The following is a 25,429-nucleotide window of genomic DNA, read 5'->3' on the forward strand; positions in this document are numbered from 1 at the left end:
ATCAGGTGATTTTATGGAGGTGTGTACGTGTTGCTTGAATTGCACAAGCAGAACTATCTCCCTCTTACAGATTCTGCACTAGGTACACTGCATGTCATAAATGTCTTTCCTGACCTGTAATGGTGCTAAAAATATTTACATTGACCTTTGGGGTTCAATGCAAGAATAGGTTGTGATTTGTCTACAACAAAGCGCTGGTTTTAAAACTGTGCTGCTGCTGTGACCTTTTGAAGTTGTTGCTGATACCTGACTCAAAATAATGTCAGTTCTTGTCTAATATTGCTGAGTGTAGATGACTTGGACATACCCCTCACCTAGGGAGATCTTTCCTTCTCCAGCTATACCTCTGTCCTCCTCCAGCTCCCTGCTGCTCTGTGACTGGCTAGTCATGGCTGAAGGTGTCCGACTTAAATACTCTGTCCTAGTTAATGGGTTTATAGAAGTAGGAGACATGCACCCTCCAGCTTATAGGAGACTTTTAGCCCAAGATATGCCTGCATTTTTGATAAAAGAAGCACAGTAACAACATTAAAGAGGCTATGTTGCATTCTATTGTTTTCTAAATCCTTTCAAGAAGTGCTGGAATATGCTAAGCACCACTTAACATAAGGGACACTGCTGGAAATAGCTGCTGCCTCTGAGGACAGAATTATAACTTTGTGCAGGCTCCTGTTTAGCTCACCTTGGCATGAATGAGGGCACATGCTGGAAGGACAGGAAGCTGAAGAGGAACAGAAAGTGAGAACTGAGTTGTTAACTGACACCATGCTCTGACATAGGAGTCTTACTGGGTTTGGAGTCTTGCCACTTGCTGCGCCTCTTCAGCTGAGTGGAAAAAGCTCATATGACTGGATAGCTTGTATCACCTTCAGGCCTGGAGGGCATGGCCTGCTTGGTCATGCTACTTGATTAAAAACACAGTATTACCCAAAATGATACAGTGACGCCTCTTTCCAGATGCCACTTTTGTTCTTCAAATACAATGCTCCTTGTACAAGCATGCTCTGCTTTGTAAGAAGCAGCTACTCCCTTATGTTGGAATAAGTCGAGCAGGTCTTCGAACAGCATAAACTCGTCCTGGAGTTGTACAGAGGTGCTGCCTGGGTGCTCATAGTACAGCCCACCAGTGTAGGGGCAGTGGGGGCCACAGGCAGAGCCCTTTAACTTACTGAGGTAATCACAACTACATTGAGAGTAGCAGCTTGTCACAGCAACCTCTATTTGTCAGTGACAGACATTAGTCAGAACTGGAACAACCTAGTTTTGCATGTTACAGCTTCCTTTTTAGATCCCAGAATAGAAACAAGCTTTAGGCATAGATGAAATCACCTCAATACCTGCTCCTCCAGGTATATGAAATCACCTCCACTCTTGCAGTGTTTCAAGGGTGCACTTAAACTGGCTCATTCCTTGCATTGTTGCAGCCTCTTTGATGGAAGGTGGTTGCTGCAGTTCCACAAAATCTTTTTGTTCCTCCAGCCTCCAAGAATTCATCTCCCTTTCATATACCATAAGAAACAGCAGTTAAAAGTGGGGCAAGGCTGAAGAATCTTCAGTATCTATTGAACCAATACGCCTTGACTGACTGGTACACCAGGAGCAGTACCACTCCACATTGCCAGTACTTTAAAAGGAATTTATACCAAATGTTTAAATTATTCGGGTAGGAAGATGAGGCTTTAAGAGTTGTTAGATTTCCCCTTCTTTTCAAAGTTGTCTAGCTAAGAGAAGTAGTATATTTGCACATATTTCTAAGAGTTATGAAAAGGTGAGGACAGACTCCACCTCAGTGGAATACTTCAATCTATTTCTTAGATTTGTCTTTGCTTTCATTTTTTAAAGCTCATGGTTGCAGTTTTTAATACAGAAATTGAAGCTTCAAGAGAAGCAGGGTATTTAAAACAACCTACAGCAAGAAGCTGGTGTGATTTTTGAGTTTACCTTGTGAAGTTTACCTTGTGAAGTAAGCAGTAATTTTTCCATTCAGAGCTGCTTAAGCTGTACACGTGTATCAGTTGTTCAGCTAAAAACTTTGTAATGTTGATATAGGAATTCACAGAAATAAATTTTCATTTGATTAACTGAGTACCTGATGATTGTTTACACCATTTAGCAAGCTCATCTAGCTGAGAAACAAAAAGGTTGAATTCAGCATCACCACCTCTGGAATTAAAGAAAAAGACTGTATATAATCAATGAACATATAAAGCCCTCAAAACTGAGGGAAGGCAGGCAGCTAGAGTAAGGTGCTGTAAAACAACTGCTGATTTTACATCAATGGAAAATGAAACCCATAGTTCAGCACTTGGCCTGTTGCTTTGTTAGTACCATAGTCAGTTCCAGTATTAAGGTTCACCTCAAATTCCAAGTTTCTAGATTACCATGATACAGGCTGTAAGGTTTTCTGTCAGATGATTGCCAGGAGCTCAGCATAGGTCACCTAAATTCCACATTTATAAGGGATGAATGTCCACTACCTTATGAAGGTCAGTGCAACAGGGAGGCAAGGCCTATTGTTACCTTCTTCAAAGCAGCAGTGCCTGGATCTCCCAAGAGAAACAAAGTACATCCCTTGTACAGCTATTTTGTTCATCATTCCTGCTTACACATTAGTTTTTACTTCACTGCATGTGCTTCAGCTAGAAAAATCTGACTTGCTGTTACAGCCTCTGCAGCTGCTACCTGAAGAAACTGGCTTACTCCCTAAGCAGGAAGATGGGTCACCTTAGGTGCCCTGTCCAACTGTGCAAAAGGGCATTATAGGACAGAGATATCCAACTGCCTGAGCTAAGCCAAAATTAATTTGGGCATCGCCACTTGTAGCTGCAATAAAAGGGCATCCTTTTTTAGCCCCATGCCACATTCATGTGGACCCTGAGGACATAGCTATAGCAGAAGTCGAGCCCACACATGGTGTCCTTCATAGTACATAACTACCTTCAAGTAAGCACAGGGAAGGTATATGACCTCTCTGCTTATTTCATTGACTGGATAGCTATGTCACTTCCACTTTTTGGTTCCCAACACACAAAAAAAAAACACAACTAATGAAGCAGCAGAACCAAGAAGCTAATACCTCACCACACTGTGCACAAATGAAGGCAGAGTCTACAAAAAGAGCTGCGCTACTGAGAGTAGATGGAAGTAGAATAAACGTTGTGGAAGTTTGTGCATTACAGGTCTTAGGGCAACTCAAGAGGAGCCAGTGAGCATTTGCACTATGCTCAAATGAGCAGGTTCATAGATCAAGCCCCTCATATTGCAGGTATTAAGGCAGCCACACTAACTGATCCTAGGCAGCTGGAATCAGCTCAGGAGCTGATGAGAGCCAGACTTAAGCCTTAGAGCCCTTGCAGCCCTTTGTGGGGATGTACAGCAGTAGAAAATCAGCTCCAACCTGCACAGGCAGCTCCCAGGCCAGATGCTCAAAGCCCTACATTGCTGATTACAGATGAAGAGCAGTTCAATACCAAGGCTTCTGCTCAAGAAGCAACAGTCCAACAGAGGGAGATTAACATTTCTCCCTCAAAATTCCCATGTTCTACTGACCTGTGGAAAACCCCAATGTTGAGAGAGTCATGTCAGGTTTTCCCAGTCTCATGCAGACTGCTGGTCTTTATCCACCACCATGTTAATGCTCATGCTTAAAGACACATAATTGTCTTAGATTACTCGAACAGGAATTAGCTGTATGCAGAGATATCTAAGCTCCAAGGATCCAACAGCCCATGATGTGACAGTCAACTGACATTAAGTAACTCTTCAGTGTATTTTTGCCCTGCACAACAGAACTTCATGTAGTTTTATTTGAGAAGTTGTATCTACACAGAAATACATTAAGTACATGCAAATGGCACTGCTTCACTTTATACTGAAACAGCAAGACATTCTCCAGGAAAGAGATGAATTTTACATTCTCCTTCTTTCACATTTCCCTTATGGATCAATAAAGTTCACCTCCACAGCAAATGTCTCATGATAGACTTTCCATGTTTTAGACTTGTGAGGGTTATCCAGCTCATTCCTGGGAAGATAGAGTCTGAAAAACAAAATTCAGTAGCATACCTTACAGCCTAAGACATGCTTTTCCTTTCAGCCACCTGAAAGATCTTCCGGCTCAGCCCTAGAACATTAAATACAGCCCCAGACCTTGCATTTAAACAGACATCAGCCATGCCTGCAATGTTTTGCATCTTATGTAATCTCAGAAACGAAGTCAACCAGATGGGTTTGTGGGTTGGCTCCCCACTACCCTCCCAGAACCCCACAGTGCAAGACAGAGAGAAATTAATATTGCATTCAGCTCAAGGCCTCCTAATGTGATGCAAGTGCCAGGAATTTAATAACCAACCTTCCTAAAGACAAGGATTTGAGTACTCAACCTCATCAGGCATGTTCTCCAACTTTCATGTTTACCAAATTCATGATTAGTTATCACTTAAAAGCACTTGCACATCAGCCATGTCTGAATTAGAGATACAGAGATAGAAGCACTGCCTTAACAGCTGTTTCACCTCTGATCACACCCCATCCACTTCAGGTCTACCAGAAGGTCTGGGCAGAAAGGGAGAAAAGGTAGCCTAGTGGGGAATTCTCCATAGTTCTGGAGGAAACAAAGCACTTCAGCAAAACCCTCAAGATGTCAATGTTGCAGGGCCATCAGACAGCTGGCATACATTTCTCCTGGCACTGCTTGGTCTAATTGGTCTGCACCAAGACTGCAAGGTGCACTGCTGGCTGAGCATATTAAGTTAACTGTTACAAACAGACTCATGGCTACCTCTCCTCAGGCTCTAACAGGATCAGTTAAGTTAAAACTGGTTTCTTTCCATTCCACTCATGGAGAACACAGCAATTATATCTCATATGCCAAGTTCACTGTTCCTCTACCTAAATCTGTCAAGCAAGGCAGAACAAACATAAGGCTCTCTTGTCTCTGCATTTCTACATCACTCACAAAGCAAGGTAGACAAGTCCAGCTTTCACCAGCTGGAGCTTCTCCAGGAGTTCCAGTCTCAGCAAGCAAAATCACAGTAATTTCTAACTTTATCAAAATCATGAGAAGCCATAAGAGGGCCTTTCTTTGTGATCCCAAGCATCAGTATTTCTAAGTATTATCTTAATGTCTGCCTGCCAAGGTACTCAGTTCCTGCTTCTCAGGCAGCCATACTGTAGAGGATGGCAGATTTGAATCGTTAGTATTAATTTTTTTAATTCAAATTCATTAACAATGGTTAGAGATCACCAAGGAAATAATCCACTGGTTTATGTTAAGATAAAAAGCTTAAATATTTGTCACAGCACAAGCAACTGCCTGCTCACAAGTTACAGTTGAGGATCAAAGAGCAGCACCCACATGGAAGTTAGCTGGCTGCTCAGGCCTGTCTTACCTCAGCTTTCAGTAGTATGTTTATGGTCTGTTGGCTATGAAGACACCAGAAGTTAGGATCTGAAGGCATTCACTATGATCACTTACCTGTTATTCTCAATAAAGGAAGTGTTGAACCAGAAAAAGAATGGGCAGTCATCATAACCTTTTGGGAGAGCCTAAACACAAACAGATTGCTTAAGGACTGTGATACACAACAGAATTTTTGTTTGTAGAGTAAGGGCACCTACTTTTCTTCACTAATTTGGTTTACAAAGGTACAGTGCTAGAATCAGTACACTTGAAGAGCCCCACATCATACACAGATCACTATTTTCTCTGAAATTATTTCAGTACCAAATCACTCCATACAATCAAGTGAGACCCCCACAGTTAGGAGCAGCAGGTACCCAACTAAGATGCCTTGGCTGTACTGCTGTTTGAACAGCCAGGTGATTCCCCTGCTTGCCTAGGCTGATGTTACACCACTTGCTGCATCCCTCACTGCACAGTGAGACACAGCAGAAGTCACTGGGGAGGAACAGATTGTGCCCCATGCTGCCCAGCCAGGCAGCACCCACTGCAGTTTGCACTGCAACCTCTCCCCATACCCAACTGAAGACCTTCACACTGGCATACTTACAGAACTGCATTCAAATCTGACTTTCACATCTCCACTTAGAACAGGGCAGTCTTCCAAACCAATGACTACAGAGCCACTTTGAGAATCAAAGAAGAGCTGGATAACAGAATAAAGAATCTCTCAATTGAACTTTTTCTTGTGAAAGTTTCTGCAGCAAGACAAGACACCAATTAATGACAAGACCTAACTACTCTTTCATGGTACGCAAATACAACAGCAGTGCTACAATAACAGACAACAGTTTAAGCTGCTGAGGACAGTGAACTATTTGCATTTAAGTGACTTCCAGGGAAATCTTTCACTATCTTACCACTCCATTTCCTAGGATTTAGCAAACTAGCTTTTTCATCCACTTGGAATTTACATCATCCATTTACTTAGACTATGTAGAAATTGAATATTGGACATAAACTAAGACTCTTAAACTATAGATCAGCTTTTGGCTTCTGTAACTCAACTCATGTGTCGTCATAGTACTCACCTTGCAGTTTTTTTGATTGGCACATACACATTGTAGTACAACTTCCTTCCTTGTTATTATCTGCACTTTCATATCAGTTCCATTGCCTTTTCCAATTCCTAGGAACAAAGTGTTGCATTACACCAGAGGCATGGACATTAGCTGGAAACATAAATAGCCATGAAAACCAAGTGCAATCCCATTCAAAAATGCTTCGCTCAAGGTTCTAAAGAACTCAAATGCTAAAGGTAAGCTAGGATTCAGTGGCTGAAAATTGCATTTTGAAGTTCCCCAGACTAGGGGAACAGGCTAATGTAAAATCTAATTGCATTTACTAAACAGTAACAGCAGTTTGAACTCCCCTGGAACAAGGAGTGATGAACTTGCAGCCTTTGATCAAGTTTACCAATACACATGTACTGTAAGAGGCATGCATCTAAAGCTCAGAAACATGAGTGGATCCAGTTCCACACGGGCAATTAGTATCAGTTAAAAAGTGATTCCCCTTCCAAAAAAGAGCAGGTTGTATGTGAGCCATCAGTTGGCCAGACATCTAGAAAGTGACAACACAGAGAAACTGATTACAAAATATGCTTCATTGTGTCCTGAGTCATTTAAATTCTCAAATCCCAGTAAGTCTACATTCCTGTCATAGGCTTATCCAGAGAGACAGTTATCAGCTGCCTGTAATAGGAAACCATTACCAGATAGAGCAATGTCCCAAATACAAGAGTTCTTACCATGTATACTGTGGATTTTGAAGTTTTTTATTTTGAGTTGTCTCTCTAGTGGGAGTTTCAAGTTATACTTGTTTTTCAGGATCTCATAATACCCAACATACCTACTCTGTAATGCAAAAAACCCAGACACATTATGCAGTTTCTGTACCCAACATAGATTAATTCTAGGCAGAAGTAGGATTTAAATAGATCTTTTACTCCAAGTTTTTAGCTTTTCAAAGTCCAAAGCTAAGAAAAAAGCCATTTGTTCTCCGTCCCTTTCCCACCTGAAACAATCTTCTAGACAAATTCAACATCAACATTTTCAATCAGCATTTAAATTTCATGTTTTAGGAGGAATTCTGTACTTTTTAGTTTGGCAAGAAGTGAGGGGCTTTTATATTGTAGCCTTAAGAGGGTGAATGTTTAAACATACAAGTATTTTCATTTTACTGAAGGACAACTATACTTCTATTTTATACTAGCAATTTTGAGTATCCATCATCAGATTCACTTTCCAACTCTGTATCACACAGAACAGTAAATGAAGATGTGCAAAACTGTGGTCTGAGGCAAAAACTTGTCTAGAATTTCCCAATGAACACAGTCTGCAGAAAATGCATTTCTCCACTCAAGCCAAATCAGCACCATGGCCCCATCCCAGGCTAGGCTGCAGGCTTCTGTGCATCCTTGTTTAACAGTCCAATTGCCTTACAGTGCCATGCTCCTGTGAGGGTGCCCAGACATGCTGTGGAATCTGCATCTGTGCAGGTATTATTGACCTGACCACACACATCTGTCCAGGTCACTCAGCTTGGACAGTGGGGTTGGACTGAAAGTTTTCCCAAACTTAAGGATTCTGTTGTTATCCTAGATACTATACTTCAGATCTGACATTATTATGAGGCACAAGATGCAGGGCAACCCTGTCAGCTGTTCATCTTCCAACTCTCACAGAAAGAGTACAGAAGTTCAGGAGTTAAGCAAGTAATAGGAACCTACATGTCTGAAAGAAGGGAGGTGGTGTAGCATAAGCACTCACAAGTTCAGAACTGGTTTGACTACTGCTCTTGAACCTGCTCGAGCTTACCTGTGAGGGAGTTTCAACTCCTTGAAACTTGGTACTTGTGCTTCTATCAGTTCTTCTCTCCCCAAAGTAGTCCAAACTTTCCTATATAGGATGATAATTTCAAGGGTTAAGCTATCCATCCCATCACCATTCCCCTTCTTGAGAAGTGGATAGTAAACCAGAATTACACTACTCAAGTTCAGTAAAGGAATGCAAGTGGAAATATGCAATAGTTGCTCTGGTACCTTCTAAAGGAGACTTTTAAATACAAGAAGAAAGTACCAATTAGGAAGTCAGATACATAAATCTGTCATTCATGAAAGAGTGAAGGAGAGCAATATGACATTTCAGTAATTGCTTTAGAACCATCTGTATTTCTCAAGTGGTCTGCAGCAGACCAAGCTGAACACGAGTTCATACCTTTACAAAGCAAACTCAGAGGAAAACAAGTGATTAAATTGATATACAGTCTGCCCAGACTACCTTGAGTGTCCTGGGCCATCTGCACCCCCACTCTCCAGCTGATATATCAAAGCTGGGATACTAAAGCAGCATCAGCACCTGTCCTGGATGGGACTTGATCTTTCTCCCTTTCTCTAGAAGGGCTTCCTTTTGTAATGCTGGCTGTCAAGACAAGACAATTCTTGATGCCTCACACTACTTGGAGAGAGAATGGGCAAAAATTGCTTAAAACCATTTAAAACCAGTGATACTACCTTTAGGAAAGTTTGCTCAGAAGTTACCTACTGCTTAAGTTGTTGCTCAAGACTCTAGACACATTATTCCTCCAAAGAGAATCCTTCAAGTTGGCAACTTGTCAAACACTTATTTTCTTACTTCTTTCAGATCACAAATAGTCTCCATCAGAATTTATACTGCAGTAAGACTTGCATGAACTTCTTAAAACCAGACTTTTCAGAGAATCCTTTTTCTAATACAGAATTTTTTGCTGAGAATGCCGAGTGCATTTCACCAATTCAGTAAATCCTGAAAGGACATTTTGAATACTTAACAAATCAAAAAATACGCAGCAGTTTTTACCTTTGCGCTCTCAAACTGGTCACTGTCTATGAGCCAGGTACAGACCATTGTTCCAGTCCTGCCTGTATTAGACATACAAGTTAATTACAGCAGTTCAAAGGTATTTAGGACTATTTTTGTGAAGGTAAAGTCATCTGTTATCTCATTTATTTCAGGAGTTATAAGTGGCAGTCAAGTACTTCTGATAAGAATGAGTTAAAGACAAGATACTACAGTTTGCCAGCTTGTTCCTTGTCCCCACGTTTTCATGACTAGAGACACTTGGGCAGCTGGTCAGTATCTGCATACTCCATTCAGCAGGAAATAGAGTCAAGCACTCTACTAAATGAGGCTATAAACTGAAACTTCCCAATGCTATAAGAGTCAAGAGATGTTTCTCTGTGCCAACTGTTTTCCCTGCACCCCTACCACAAAGCCATCAAGCCTGCTAGCATGAAGATGCCTATATAGTTTCAGGTTTTAATTTAAAATCTCAGAGATCAAGTCACCCTCCCTACACTTGTTTTTCAAGCTGGTTTTGACCTGCAGGTAGTTTCAACATTCAGTTTTGCAAAACCTTTTAAGACAGAGCTCCACCTGGGGGCAAATATTTAATGTTAAGTAACCACCTACTTTAAGCCAAGCATTTGTAGTAGGGCAGCTAAAATGTGACAGATATTTGCAGAGAAGTCTGGCTTACTTGCAGTTATTTATGCTTTTCAGCAGCTCCCACCCCACTGCTGGTTCAGATAGCACCTGCAGGTTAGCTCATATGTTTGATAGCTTTAACTATTCTTGTTTCCATAAGACTTCATTGTACTCTATCACCTAATATCATGTGTTATCTTGATTTAAGCAGTACCTGGAACATTCTAGAGGGGTAAAGTTATAGAGCAGATCATCTTGAGTGGTATCACAAAACAAATACATCACAACCAGGGATCAGGCCCATCCAACATGGATTTATGAAGGGCAGGTCTGGCTTGATCAACATGAACCCCTTCTATGAGATGGTGACCCACTTAATGGATGAGGGAAAGGCTGTGGATGTTGTCTGCTTGGGCTTTAGTAAAGCCTTTGTCACCAATTCCCACAGCATTCTTCTGGAGAAACTGGCTGCTCATGGCTTGGACAGATGCACTCTTCACTGGGTAAAAACCTGTCTGGATGGCCAGGCCCAGAGAATCGTGGTGAATGGAGTTACCTCCAGTTGGCAGATGGTCACTAGTGCTGATCCCAGGGCACAGAATTGAGGCCAGTTCTGTTTAATGTCTTTACCAGCAACCTGGACAAGGGAACTGAGTGCATCCTCAGTCTGAAGAGGACACCAAGTTTGTTATCTGCTAGAGGGGCAGGAAGGTTCTGCAGAGGGATCTGGAAAGTCTGGATCAATGGGCCAAGGCCAAAGGTGTGAAGTTCAGTAAAGTGAAGGGCTGGGACCTGCACTTGGGTCATAACAAATCCACAGAGTGCTACAGGCTCAGAGAAAACTGGCTGAAAAGCAGCCCACTAGAGTAAGACTTGGGGGTGCTGGTTGACAGCAGCTGAACACTAGCCAGCAGTGCACCCAGGTAGCCAGGAAGGCAAATGGCATCCTGGCCTGTATCAGCAATAGTGTGGCCAGCAGGATCAAGGCAGTGATTGTCCCTCTCTGCTTGTCACTGGAGAGACTGCATCATGTTTTGGGCCCCTCACTGCAGGACACTGAGATGCCACAGTGTGTCCAAAGAAAAGCAACAAAGCTGAGGAAGGATCTGGAGCACAGGTCTTCAAGGAGCAGCTGAGAGTGTTTAGCCCAGAGAAAAGGAGGCTCAGAGGAGACCCTTTTACTGTAAAAGTCATAGTGAGGTGGGGATGGTTTCTTCCATCAAGGAAAAAGCAATAGGAAGAGAGGAAACGGCCTCAGGTTGCCCTAAGGAAGATTTAGATTGGATATTAAGAAAATTTTCTTCTCCAACAGGGTTATCAAGCACTGGAACAGGTTGCCCTGGAAAGTGGCTGAACCTCCATTCCTGGAGGTGTGCAGATGTGGCACTGAGACACATAGTTTAGTGGTGGATCTGGTAGTACTGGAGTAACAGTTAGACTTGATCTTAAAGGTCTTTTTCCAGCCTAAACAATGGATAGTTGGCGCTATATTACAATGCAAAATATTCAGAATGGGTGACTGGCTACCAGAAGCCAAAGCAGCAGCATCACACTTTCAATAGTAGCAGTTTCAGTAGCCCCCCTACCCCCAGTTTCTTCTGGGGAGACTGCTGTCCCAGCTGCCAGAACACCAGAAAGTTATTGAAGAATATTTTAAGAGACACAATGACAGTTCAGACTAAGAACCAATTTAAACAACCCCATTTTCAGGTTGTCTAATTCTAAACACAGAATACTACACTCATGCAAGTCATCACAGTGTCCACAGTATTTGTTAAGTTACACCATAAACCCATCTTGTAGTATGGTTTAATGCCACACTTCAATCAAAGAAGCCACAGTAACAAAGAAGTGTGATTTGTAGCATACAGAGATTACACATGAGAAGTCCTACCTTTCCCTCCTTTACAGTGAATTGCTATGATGTTCTTCTCATCTTGACTCATCCATTCACGGACACTGGCAGTGAATTTCAGCATATCCCTAAATAAGAGGAAAGTTAGTGGATCAAGGCAAATGCCTACATAGGACTATTACAATGTATGTATTTCTTGACAAGACTCACCGTAGTTCTGGGACATTGTGGTCGTCAATGAAGATCCTTTCCACCCTGTAGTGAAAGTACTTGGGGTCATAGCCTTTTTCACCTACAGGAAAATATCTGAAGTTATGCCAGGAAGGGAGAAGGAAGTATCAAAGAAAGTGGTTTGTAACACAATACCTGGTCTGAGAATGTACTAGTGTCTAAAATACAGCAGTGTTAATAGACAGATAAAAATGAAAAGAACAGAGGTAACTTGACTAAAGCCACACACACACTTAGCTCCTCGTTTCACACTTTTCACTTATACATTAAATTTTACCTAAAATATAGTCAGCAGGTAAGCTACTTACTGCAGAGATTGTAGACTTTATAGTGGTCTGGATGTTTGGTGTCCAAAAATCTTGCAACTTCCTAAGCAATAGTGAGTTCAAACTAGTTAGTGCTCTACTTGTTATTTCCACTGCCACCTCAACCCACCACCCCCAGTGGGACAACAACTGCATTCATGAACAGCCCTTGGAAAGCAGACCTTTCCAACCTGACAGCTCAGGTTGTCATCTAGAATGCAGCTATCTTCCAGGCCCTATGCATGTTTCTACATTATCTGGAAGCAGAGCTCTGAAAAGGACATTATGTATACAGATCTTTAAAGCAACTGTATTTAGGTGAATAGATCTTATCACCATTACTAGCCTAGGACAGAAACACCTTGATTCTTCAAAACACTCCTTAAGAATAGGAGCATCAAAATATTGGTGTGTCCACACTGAGATATAAACCACTAGGTTTAGCTGAGATACTACAACATAAACAGCGCAGCACAGTGGAGATCATCAGCCAGTCATTCCAACCAGCAAAGGCAGCAGAACTAGGACTGACATGATCTAGGCCACATGTAAATTAGTGGGAACTTATAAAAGAAACAGGTTTCAGAAACAAAGCATTTGGTAGGTAAGATTTTTACCTTTATGGGATTCCTGTAGAAAGACTGCTTCCCAGAAGATGGAAAAGACATTGCAATAATTCGATCTGTTGAGAAGACAGCAATCACAAGTAACAGCAGGAAGTCCCCCTGAACATAAGAACTACATGACTGAGAAACATCCTTATGAAAAGTCTTATTTTTACCCTAATTATAAGAACAATCTACCCATTTTTGGTAGGCTTTCCTCTACATTTAGCATGGCTAGAGCAAGACAAATCAGCCACCACCAAGTGTCAGTCTCCACAGAATCAGATGCAAAAATACTGTAAGTAAATTTTGTACTGTAAAAATTACTGTAAGTAAATTCCCTTACTGTATGTAAAAGTTTCCCAACACTGGTTCCCTAGACCTCAGATAAATTTCTAACATTACATGCACCATGTACAACCCTCCCAGAAGGCTAATTCTGGAGAATAGTGTCAGTCAGGAACCCATATTTCAAAATCCCACAGGAAAGGAGTTGGCCTGGTTTGACTTCATACTTAAATTTCATGAGTCTAAAACACTATCTGCATTTCATGACGAGCTCTTATTAACTGAAAAACAAGTCCTCACAGGACATAACATGCTGCAAAGCGACATTTGTTTCCACAAACCAGTAATATAAGTGAGATCCAGATCAAAGCCATCTTTCATATAACGTCTTTTGTTCTCAGAGACCTGACAAAAAGAAAAGTAAAGAGTTAATCTTCCACAAGAATGCTGATGATCACCAAGTGTTGCCTGTTACTAGCAAAATTCAACCATCTAGACTCTCCAGTTAAGCTCATTTCATTACAGCATTATCCATGAGCCAATTCCTTGTATTAACTTCTAGGTAGAAGCTCTGTATAGAATTTTTACCCTTAAGTATCAAAATGTATTCTAGTGAAAAGAACACATGCAGATTCTATGAATATTCCAACATTAATCTGTCATTGTTATTTCAGTGTTTGGAGACTGAGGAAGAAAAGAATAAAGTCAAGGGTACTCTAACCAAGACTGCTTGTCCTAAACAATAAGACATACTTGAAGCTTAAAGCACCACTTGAATGCCCCTGATGAAAGTAAGAGGCATTGACAGTGGATAGGGCTTCAACAGCTAGATTGCTTTGTTTCCGTCCTAAATAAAGCATCAGAAACATTAAAACTTCTACCTTCCCCCATGTGAGGGAAAACAGTCTATGTACCTCACAAACTAGAAATTGTCAGTTGAGAAACACAGGGTGTTGCAATCACTTTGATGTGCTGGCCTTCCAGTTCAAGCTGCTGCTTACTTGAGCAAAGCAGGGAATGACAAGGCTTTACTGAAGGTGGAGACAAAGCTCCAAAGCCCTGTTCGATGTCCCTGACAGATGTGCTGCTTGGGCAATACTATCAATTGCAGACCTGTAGGCCATGGCCAGTCTTGCTATTCACCACTGATGCTGCCTGAAGAAAGAGATGGAAATAGTGGTAGTAGTATAGATCAGTTAAGAGGCCAACTTACCATTCTCCTGGTTACCATTTCAAGTTGTTGCTTTTGTGAAGCCAGACGAAATATCCTTATCAAGATGACAATTCTCAGAACTCGGAGGAAAATAACCATTCTAGATGACAGATTCACCATGAAAGAAAATGGACACAAATAAACTTGCAGGCAAAGATTAAAGCTGTTTAAAAGCTGTCTCAAGCAAAATTTAAAACTTTGTTTCATATGTTGAATTAGGACGTTTCAGGCTGATTTTGGAACAAATACAATCTCAGAGGTTTATTGTTAGGGCTTTTTTTGAGTACATGTTTTCAACTTCTAACAGAACTAGGAAATCCCCTACTTGCTTAAACAGACCTCTATAGGCATGTCTGGCTAGGAAACAAATTCCATTAACATTACCCATGTTATTACCACCAAGTTTTTGTTCCTTGAAGCTTACTCTCAACTATACATTTAAGTGTATGTAGCCACCTGAAAAATAACTAAAAAGAAACTAGACAGGCTAAGTACGTCATGACTTGATTAAGAAACTTGAAAACAGATCAGTATATACCCTATGTTTAATCATTCAGTAACCTGAACACTTGGTTTGGTTTGAGGAACTTTGAACTATTGTTGAACTTTGAAGCAGGAAAGAAGCTTAGGTGAGTGATTCTATCAAAACAACTGAACAGAAGCAGCTGCATTCCCACACTTGTAGGGAAAAGGGCAAACTAATATTCAATTCATTCCTTAAGGAGGTAAGTGAGCATACATTTTAAGCAGCACACACACACTGTAGGTTTTGATAAATTTGTGTAAAAATGCTGTTGAATACCAACAGTAAGGGAGACAAAACTCCAGCTGAACACAGGGCGCCCCCCTCTGATATGGAGCTTAAAGTCAGCAAGGTAATGTTGTCCTGGATACATGGAGGAAAGTTTCAGTTTTTCCCTGAGCTTCTTCCAAATTGAGTATCATCCTCCTGTTTTCAAAACAGAATTTCCTTGAAGCTAGCAGCAAATGAGATGAACAAAAACTGGGGTGAAAACTCCATAACACCTCTTTCCCACAACTCTGAGAAGCAGCTCTTCAAGATAAAAGCTGTTTGCATTCTGCCCTTAACGAAGTCAGCCTGTTAAGCATTAGCTCCCAGACTGGTATCCAGCTCTCATTCCTCAAAGTCCTTTTATAGGTCAGACTCCAAGGAAACAGTTAACTCATCCCAGATTAGAAAGAGAAACCATAGTCCTCCATCAGGGCACACTACCTCTATGGTCTGCCACTGAAATTTCACTTGACATGTATAAGCTCTCATCCACATAAAAGCTGCTCAAATTCCAATTATTCTGAGATGTATCAGATGCTTTAAGATTACTGTTTGCTTCTTGAGGAAGGACTCAAAGAAAAGCAATAAACCCCAATAAGTCTACTGGGAATTAGATTTTGTGGACACTACTGCTGTGTGAGGTGGGAAGACCACCATCTCAAGATTTGGTATTTGGGCAAATCTGGGGTATCATCTACTGTCGGGTAGCAATACTTTGGTTAGAACAACTTTAGAGCCTTCAACAAGAGACACCCTACAGAGGGCCTCAAAAATTGAATGGGTAAGATGGTACACCCCAGCTGAGTGGCTTCTGAGACCAGCAGTGTGAAGTCCTCTTTATGTGAGCTAAAAACCTATTCTAGATTCCAATCAACTTCAGCAAATCAGAGTACAAAGAACTTGGACACACAGATCTACAGCCAAATGGGTCCGTGCAGGACCATGCCTAGAAGAGATGAGTGCAGACTACCCTGTCACATTGCTCTTTCCACCTCCTTTATCCAGGTGCTGCTGTAAGATAAAAGCTGCTTTAGAAAAACGTGGACATAGAAACAGGAAGTAATAATTGAAAACTCCAATGAATGTTTAAGACAACCTAGGAGGAAACTGGGCTGCAAAAGCTATTCCTTTGACAGTTTTACTTCTTGATACCCAAGTTTAGCAAGTACTTCAAGAGAAAATAAGGATAGTTGTCCAACTCTGGATTCTTTAATAACTAAACTTCTTGTTTTCTTCTGGAATAATGTTTACCTCTTATGCCCATTAGTCAGCTGAATTTGGGGAGAGGGTGACTTTTTAATTTATTTTTTTTTAAGAGCTCAACTTTTCCCTGGCTGATGAAAGAAGATTTCTCTAAGTCAAACCTAGTGCAGATAAACGCATCTTAAAAGTTGTAGTTCTGTCTCCATCAGGGATGGATGAAGGTTATCCTTAACTCACAGGTTATCATTTTATCAAGATACAGAAACAAGAAGGAAATAGCACTTGAAGCAGCTGATGCACATAAAGAGCATGTTTCCTCTTCCCAGAGCATGGCTGAAAAATCCAGCATATATCACCATGAGGCTTTTAAGAAAGCAAATCAAAGGAAACAAGACAGTTTGGCAGCTCTTTCTATTACAAGATCCTTTAAATGGAGATCCCTTTTTGTTGTCTGCTCCATTTGCCATGATAATACAACTCTTTGTTCTGACCTTCTTCAGACTCTCCTCTCTATTAGGGCTACTGCACACCTTTCCCCAAAACCTGCTTGAGTCAGAGCTTTTGATGGCCTCACTATTAGCTACACCTAGTAACCAGCATGTTCAGATCCCCTCTGCCTTTGAGGCAGGGACAGCCTACAGCATAACCACAGACCAAAGCTGTGTGTGTATCCTTCACTGGTCTGTACCATGACACACTATCGCAGTCACATTTGTCATCTCATGTGCACACATCTGGCTTAGAGATGGCCACAAAAATTCTTAGAATATTATCAAGAAAAGAGCTCACACTTACCAGCTGCCATACCACTCTTACCTTGGTATCTCCTTTGCTGCATCAACGTCTACGAAGGAGTATGTCAAATTAATTAACAGGGTGCCCACCACTATACACGCATCCAAAATATTCAGTTTGGACTGGAAGTAGTTCCTGAAGCTGAAACCAAGGAGAGTTTTAGACAGATGCTCAAAATAGATAGCAAAGACTGAAATATATCTTCAGGAAGAGAACCATTTATAGAGAGCTAGTGCTGGAGACAAGCTCTCCTGCAGTTGTTCTTAACACTAAGCACTGAAGCCTGACTAAGAAAGCAATCTTACCCCTGATTTACACATAAGTTATGGCAAAGCTGATGTAGTTTCCAAGTTCTCACTTATACAGAAAACACACTCAGGTTGTTCTATAGAAGAGTAACCACCAGCATACACAGCCAAGAAAAGACATGGCTATTATCTATGACCAGAAAATTAAACACAGGACACTATGTTCATAGTTCAAGCTTGAAGTTTTGCTTCCATCCCAGCTTGAGGACTTGCCACATGGACTTAATTTTTGCCCGTGTCTTACCCTTCAACAAACACCCTCAGGAGAACATCGATGAGAAAGAAGAGTGCTATTGCCAGGGAAATACGTTCAGGAATCTCTGTACCCTTCTTTCTCTCACTGATAGTCAGATCCAGAATCACAACTATAATGTCCACAACAATAAGTACAACTCCAAATACTCTGCAGAGAAAAATACATGTAAGTTTGAGAGGCAGGAATGAACACTTATCAACTGAACAGCACAAACCCTGATTTCTAAGCTGTTCCAGCAACAGTGCGCTCTCTTACATAGATTAAAGCCTGCTTAATTAGAAGCTGAAGGTTTCCAATCGCATTTTTAAGTGATATGCAGAGAACACCATCTATGTGGAACCATACATTTACCTCAGACACAGCTGTAGTTATTTGTTATTTCACAGCTACCTAGAAGCAGTGCAAACCTGAATGGTTTAAGACATACAAGTATCATTGCTACTTTGACCATACTCAGCTTCCCTCCCTCTCATGACTTAATAGTCCCTTAAAAATGTCTGTCTTTAATGGCTTGCCTTGTTCCAGCACCTAGACTACATACAACTGACCAACTGTTTGTTCAAAGGCTGCCAGCCAAGAATAAGCCATTAAAAAGGTTTTATCCAAGTCAATGACACTTGCAGTTCTGACTTTCAGATCTTCTTGGAGAATGCAGTGGTAACTGCTTAACTCATTTTTCAATTCTAATACTTTTCTCAAGTTACCTTTCCTGGGGGTGACAAGGGATTCAGCATTTTCAGACAAAGCAAGCCAGAGTTACTGAGGTTAAAGGAACTCTCCAAGTTCTTACATCAGAAATGAGGACTATTTTTACCTTTACAACATCACTGCAAGCTCAAGCTTTTACCTGAATCCAAACGACATCACAAATGGAGCAATTTTTCTCCTAGTTGCACTGCAAAAGAAGAGAACTGACATCAAGACAAGTGACATTTTGCTACAGGTATCAGCCACAAGGGCACTGTCATATTCTTTTGTTCACATTCCTTTGGTTTTAGTATTCTATATAGTAGTGATTTCTCTAAAATGAGATTACTGAGTTGCATTCATGAAGTACATAGGTTAAGAGAGTACTTCAAAACAGTGCTTTGATTACTTGTTAGAGAAAGTATTAAGCACTCCCAGACCCTAGAAACACAGCAGTATGTATTTATCCATAACATTATTCCATGTCACAATTCCAGTGATGCTTGAGCTCTGGCTTAGTAAGCTATAAGCAGTGGGTTTGTGTAACAGCTATTGGTCGAAAGCAAGATTGGAAGATCAACATCTCTTAATATATTTTGTTCCATATATTAGCTTATTGTATAAGACCACTTTTCTCCCAAGCCTGAAAAGAGTTGCACTTGTTAACAGCTCTTGTGCCTTTGGAATAGAGGAATATAAATCTCTCTCCTACTTTAAAAAGGAAACGCCAGTTTGGCCTTTGAATTGAAAATCCAAATATCTTTTAAGAAAAAGTGTTTCTGAAGCCAAGTTCTTCCAGTTGTGAGAATTGTCTTCAGTCCTGGCAGGGTCACAGCTTCTGTTTCCAATTACAGTACATTTTGTTGCCTCTTTGGTGTGCTTTAAGCCCTTTGGTTTAGAACAAAGTTTTTATGTAACTCTTTCTGGTGGGAAGCCTCTTCAGATTACACAAAGAACTAAGGCAGAAATTCTTGGTATAGAACCTGCAAACCTCAAGTGCTGACAGTTTGAAAACAGACTGCCAGTCAGTTAAGAAATCCCAAGATAACCTAACTAATGTATGCATCAACAGTGTTTTCTTCTAAGTGTCTTCTCAGACGCTTAGAAGAAAATACCTTTTTTTAAGCATTACACTAACAGCAGGACTTACCATTTGTCCTAACATACTGACAAAAAGTACTGATAGATTTATTTTGCACTGTTACAGGTTTTTGTCAGCTCAGTAGCGCACACTGCACCCCAGTGATCCTGTCCAAAATACTTGTTTCTTCTAGGACAACTTAAGCACTGCATTTCACTTGGTGCACTTCAATAACCCAGTTTAAGACAAGGCTAGATACCTCTAAAGTGCTGAGGCAGCATCTTGTTGGGGTTACTGAATTAACCCACACTGTTCATTATTAGGTTCTTACTCTAAACCAAGGTACAAGGTCTAACCAGCAAACATTTGCATTCTTAAGCTGGAAGGATCTACGGCGGATGTAGTACTCACTTTTCCTACAGAAGTCAAGGATGTAATACCATGTCTTGTCCTGCAGGCAGCTTAACATACGGGTTTTCATGGTATTTATAAATGCCAAATATCTAAGGAAACACTGCAACGGTGACACTAATGGTTTGCTCATCTATGTCTGTCCAGTCAATCCTACAATTGTAGTGGGGACACCAAGACTTCAGCTCCCACAGTGTATGGACAGGTACCTCTAACTAGGTACTCTCCAGATCAAAATATACACACACATCACTCCAATTTGGCTTGCCAATACCTTAAATCAGCTGAAGGAAACATGGCACATTTGATTACAGAATTAGCTTAGAGCTTTTGTGAAATACATTTGTAAATTCTGATTTCTGAAATCTAGAAAAACGTTGTTGCCACACAGAATAACTGAAATAACAGGCATAAGTTTACTGTTCTTGATCTGCAGGATTTGCCACTGACTTGACCAAGTTTGCTGTAAGAGTAACATGAGGTAAACACTGTCAGGAAATAACTGCTTCAAGAACAGAGTTAACTACTAGCAAGTTCACACAATTTAGTCTTGACAAGTCCCACAATGCTTATTGTTATACTCAGATACCCATTCACCTCACTTTCTCACCAGCACTTGATCTTCTGCACTCTCACAAATCCATTCCTTTGGGAAAATTTAAGCAATGTGGTTTGGACTACCTGTTCTCCATAATATGATGGATTTGTGTTCTTGGGTTGGGCTTTTATCTCTAGAGGGATAAAGAGGCTTCCTCAACTTATTTATCTTCACTACCTAATAGAAGAAATGTCAATATCAAGCATTTTACTGGGCTTATCTCTACTTCAACAAGTCACCTGCCTTCTAATTTTGGCTCATTAGATTCCACTTCTGGGGGTAAGCAAATAGATTTAGTATATTATTAGCTTACTTGGAACAGCTGTCTGGTCCATTACCCTCATCACGACCATTATCAATCTTTACTGTGGCCTCTTCAGCTGTTGGAGAGCTGGCAAAGAAATAATACAAGTCACACACTGATAGAGATGTCAATTCTGCATATTGCTATGCTTTGTTTTTCAAAAAAACAACAACAACAACAACAACAAAAAAACAAAAACAAACAAACAAAAAAAACCAACCACTAACTACCAAGTGAGCAGCAGCCTAAGCCAGAGCATAGGGCCAGTAGCAGGGGTAGAAAGACTTCCTCCATGTTGGCACAGCTGAACCCCTTGGCTTGTACTGATCTACTTCCTATTAGCAGCCCACTTCTCAAAAGTTTTCCCTTCCCCCTGCCAAAAGAGACAGATGTGTTCAGCAGTAGGATAAAGGGCTTTGAAGCAGGGGATCCACGAGTCTACTAAGGACTAACAATCCAGGCTCTAGAAGTGCCAAAAATATGCATATGCAAAATGGCTTCAGAGAGTCCAAGTGACATCAATGCTGTTACAGTGACCTTCTTGTACAGAGAATTAATGTTTTCACCAGGAAAGCATAGAGCTGTTTTTGTGCAGAACAGGATACCAGAGCGGAAACTGGAAGACCAGAGCAGCAGCTGAGCTACTGCTAGAACAGCAGTTTTTTGGGGTAGTGACTGCTTGCCATAACTTCCTCAAAAGGGTCTCTTCAGATCAAGGTTTTGGGTTTTTTTTTGAAGGCCACATGACAATTTCAGAGAAAAAGTATAGCATCAAAATCCAGGAGTCTTTATTTCAGTCTTCTCCACAGAAATACTGTGATGCACAATAGCATAGCCACAGTGTTTGCTGAGGCTCTGCCTCTGGTTTCCCTGCTTTGAGGGCAAGAACAGGTACATACACATATCCAATATTGATGCTTTCATGCTGTTCTGAGGCAGCCTAGCATGTGTGAAGTATTTGTGTAATAATTCTGAGGACTGAAATATTTTTCATCCTCCAGAACAGACCCATGCACCAGCAGCGCTTCTGCAGTCTGGCCTAACCACTTTTTAAGCAAGAAGTTTAATGATGCTTCTCCTACAGCTTCAGCAACCAGTACTGATGCTTCACCTGCATTCAGCATCAGGCTCAGGAGAATTATTCTGATGCAACAGTCTTAGCATTCAAGCCTTATTTCCCAGCTCCAGTGTTTCCAGTGAAACCACTGTCCTCATTTTGTTCCTAGAGCTGAAGCAAAGCTCTAGCAATGGACAGGCATTCAGGTTTGCTTCCCAGCTATTCTTACAGAATATCACACAGGTATTTACACTTACTGAACAGCAGAAATACTTCACTTATTAAAGCCTGCTACTACTGCAGCAATTTTGCTGCAGGTCACTTGCTTATACTTGCAGACACAAAATGCACCAAATGCCACCTTCTTATTCTCTTCTGTGATTAAAATATACCACAAGAAGAATGAGAAACAGAAGTGTTTTCAGTTAGGAAGACAGTCTTTAATACAAAGATAAAACAGAAGTCAAGTCCAAGTACACTGTTTCCATAGTGCTCCCACACAAAAATTCAGTTCTGATAATGCTTTTCTCAGAGCGAGTTTGTTTTGCTGATCATTCTACATCTACTTGTCCAAGGCAGAACAAGCTCTCAGCCAAAAGCTGCTACAATTAGGCTTTCACTACAGGGGTGGAAGAGAATAAAAGGAGAACATATTAGAAGAAATTGTTGCCTTCACACACACATTCCATACAGAGCATAAGCTTTTCTGACAGCTCATAGCTAAAAGCAACTTCAGACTCAAGGCTTTTAAAGCAAGCAGAGAAAGAGCATCTTGCAAGAGACCTTGACACTCTTGTAAGTCTCTTGAAAGTCTAGATGCTAAAAGACAGCACACTTTAATGCCATGGGCCTATTATACCAGGGATGGAGACTTTGTATTTATGAATCACTTACTAACTACTTACAAGAAGTGAATCAAAACAGCGTATTTCTCTCAAAGATATCCCTCCTCTCAAACAGCAGCACTGGTGGGAGAGGGGAGATAAGAAGACGGTATGCTGCAGAAACTTCAGACACTCCATCATTATGCCCTTTGTTATATTTGAAGCACTAAGAACCTAAAGACAGGGGACCACACACCACATACTCAATCACTGGCACAGCTCATTTCACTCACCCGGATGATCCTGTCGGCTGGGTTGTTTGTTCATACCTCACAGCTGTCATTTTGCCTGTTGCTGCCGTGCTGGCCTGAAGAGAAGCACACCGAGTTAAAGTAAGACGGTACAAGAAACAGCAAATAGCAGCCTTCTACAGCAGCCTCACCCTCACGGTCCCAACAGCCAGGCTTCTGCTTCATTTTCAACTATTTCCCCCTCATGGTTGACAAAGCTCAATCTTTTAACTGTAACACTGGTGAGATTCAAGGCACTCAGCAGTCTGATGGAGGGTTTTTGACTACACCAAACATGCCATAGCGATAACAACATCCTTACCTCACGATGAAGCACTTCGCCCTGCCTCAAGCTCAGAAACACCGCGGAGCCCCAGCTGGGAGAGCTGCGGGCGCGGACAGGACGGCAGGGAGCAGCTCCGGGAGCCGCCTCCCGGCACTCAGCAGCTTCCCGGGCGGGAGGCCCGCACTTGGTGCCGCCGCCTCCGCTAGCGCGGACCCCCCCGGAGCCCTCCCCTCCACCTCGGCGCGGCCCCGGGCTCAAAGTCGAGCCCGGACACCGCCCGCGGACTCAGCGGAAAGTTGGGTTAAACTTCCTGAGGGCTGTATCCCGGCCCTCCCGCCCGCCTCCGCGCCGCCAGCCCCCCTCACCCGCCGAGCCGAGGCCGAGGCGCGGAGCACGAACACGCCTCAGCGTCCCCCGGCCGCGGATAAATGTCCCGGCGGCGCCGCTCGGCTGCACCGGGGCCGGGCGGACCCATCGGCTGCCTGGGAACGGCCCCGCCGCCCCCGCAGCGCCCGCAGCCCCCGCACAGCCCCGGGCTCCCGTCCTCCCGTCCCCCGGCGGCGGTCGTGGGCGATACCCGCTTGGCTCCGAGCGTCCATCTGCCGCAGGCCAGGAAGGCCCTGCAGAGGGATCGGGACGGGCTGGACGATGGGCCGAGACCAAACAGCCTGAGGGTCAATGAGGCCAAATTCCAGGTCCTGCCCTTGGGTCACAAGCACCCCGTGCAGCGCTGCAGGCTGGGGGCAGTGCTGGAAAGCTGCCCGGCAGAAAACAACCTGGGGGTGCTGGTCGATAGCAGCAGTACATGAGCCACGAGGCCATGGCCCAGGTGGGCAAGAAGGCCAATGGCACCCTGGCCTCTAGCAGTAATCGTGCGGCCAGCAGGACCAGGGCAGTGAGTCGAGCACTAGTGAGACCACACCTCCAGTAATGTGTCCAATTCTGGGCCCAGTAATTCAGGAGGGACACTGGGGTGCTGGAGTGTGTCCAGGGAAGGCAAACAGGGTGTGGAGCACAAGTCCTACCAGCTGCAGTTGAGTGCACCTGGGGTTGTTCAGCCTGAAGAGGAGAGGCTCGGGGGAGACATCACTCCACGACGTCTGAAAGGAGGGTGGAGCCACGTGGGTCAGCCTCTTCTCCCAAATAAATAGTGACGGGACACAAAGATACAGCCTGAAGCCGGGAGGTTTAGGTTGGGCCTTCGGAAGAATTTCTTCACAGAAGGCGTAACTGGACATTGGAACAGACTGCCCGGGGAACGGGTGGATTCACCATCCCTGGAGGTGTTCAAGGAAAGACTGGACATGGCACCTTAGTGCCAGTGTCTAATTGACATGGGGATGTTCAGACATAGGTTGGGCTCTATGATTTCTGAAGTCTTTTCCAACCTGATTGATTCTTTAGTTCTGTGTGGAGCCACACTGCCCCCAGCCTACCAGACCCCAGCCAGCCCCACCATCTGCTTCTGAGTCCCAGCCTCACAGTTTTTATAAACTGTTCTGCTGCTGTGGTTTGATGCCTCTCAATGCCTGTCCCATGGCATGACAGCTTCGAGGGGCTGCAAGGCCAGTGGCAGGTTGGGCAGAGGCTGCGGGCTTTTGCCATCATCCAGGGCAGAGTATCACAGCGAGCACTCGGATTTTCACACGGCATCGAGCACTTAGATTTTCGCAGAATCGGGGCCTCCAGGATGTGATGTGTTACTCTGTGCTCACGCCTACTTCGTTACCAACAACCAAGTGACGAGCAGACCCTGGGCGCCCCACGGTACGACAGCGCTGCTGCAGCTGCTGAGGCCAGGGCTGCGCTGGAGAGGCTTTCTGCAGGACGGCCGACACCAGAGGGAGCCCAAAGCGAGCTTTTAGCAGCTGCTCCCAGGGCTGCTGGGGCTTGGCAGGGGGGAGATGTACAAAGTGATGGTAGGAGCCTTTTCGGATGCTCCCTGCCCAAAGGAAATAAAAATCTTAAGGTGAATGCTGAGAATAGGGAATATTTCTGAGCACTAGACTAATGAGTTTTCCCTTCAAATATGTATATGTATAAATATATAAATATCTAGTACAGACCGTGGTAGCAAGTAACAGAAACATAGAATCATAGAATATCCAGCGA

At 42.7% G+C, this 25,429-nt stretch overlaps 1 protein-coding gene across 2 annotated transcripts; it reads right to left on the reverse strand.

The window, feature by feature from the left end:
* Positions 1-3,766: 3,766 nt before the first annotated feature.
* On the reverse strand, positions 3,767-23,733 carry LOC136357705 (phosphatidylinositol 3,4,5-trisphosphate 3-phosphatase TPTE2-like). 2 transcript variants are annotated; one of them, XM_066313217.1, is made up of 19 exons: positions 23,554-23,733; positions 23,035-23,103; positions 20,870-20,947; positions 18,627-18,674; positions 17,768-17,926; positions 17,237-17,356; positions 14,425-14,524; positions 13,553-13,616; positions 12,936-13,000; positions 12,322-12,382; positions 11,993-12,074; positions 11,822-11,910; positions 9,301-9,362; positions 8,281-8,361; positions 7,212-7,317; positions 6,493-6,590; positions 6,012-6,107; positions 5,477-5,547; positions 3,767-4,039 (listed from the first exon to the last, which is right to left on the reverse strand). In XM_066313217.1, the coding sequence occupies exons 2-19, from the start codon at positions 23,082-23,084 to the stop codon at positions 3,937-3,939; spliced, it is 1,533 nt and encodes a 510-aa protein (XP_066169314.1). In that variant the 5' UTR covers positions 23,085-23,103; positions 23,554-23,733; the 3' UTR covers positions 3,767-3,936. The 2 variants fall into 2 exon arrangements, with proteins under 2 accessions (XP_066169314.1, XP_066169315.1); XM_066313218.1 differs by having other exon boundaries at positions 23,035-23,108; positions 23,683-23,725.
* Positions 23,734-25,429: the final 1,696 nt, after the last annotated feature.

Source organism: Sylvia atricapilla, chromosome 2 (genome assembly GCF_009819655.1).
Source record: "Sylvia atricapilla isolate bSylAtr1 chromosome 2, bSylAtr1.pri, whole genome shotgun sequence".
Taxonomy (NCBI): domain Eukaryota; kingdom Metazoa; phylum Chordata; class Aves; order Passeriformes; family Sylviidae; genus Sylvia; species Sylvia atricapilla.

Coding starts and splice junctions, on each gene's coding strand:
- LOC136357705 (XM_066313217.1), bottom strand. CDS start 23,084: ATGACAGCTGTGAGGTATGAACAAACAACCCAGCCGACAGGATCATCC. Junction 17,357..17,767: donor CTGAGGGTGTTTGTTGAAGG/GTAAGACACGGG, acceptor CCTTGGTTTCAG/CTTCAGGAACTACTTCCAGT. Junction 6,591..7,211: donor CAAAATCCACAGTATACATG/GTAAGAACTCTT, acceptor CTTTGTTCCTAG/GAATTGGAAAAGGCAATGGA.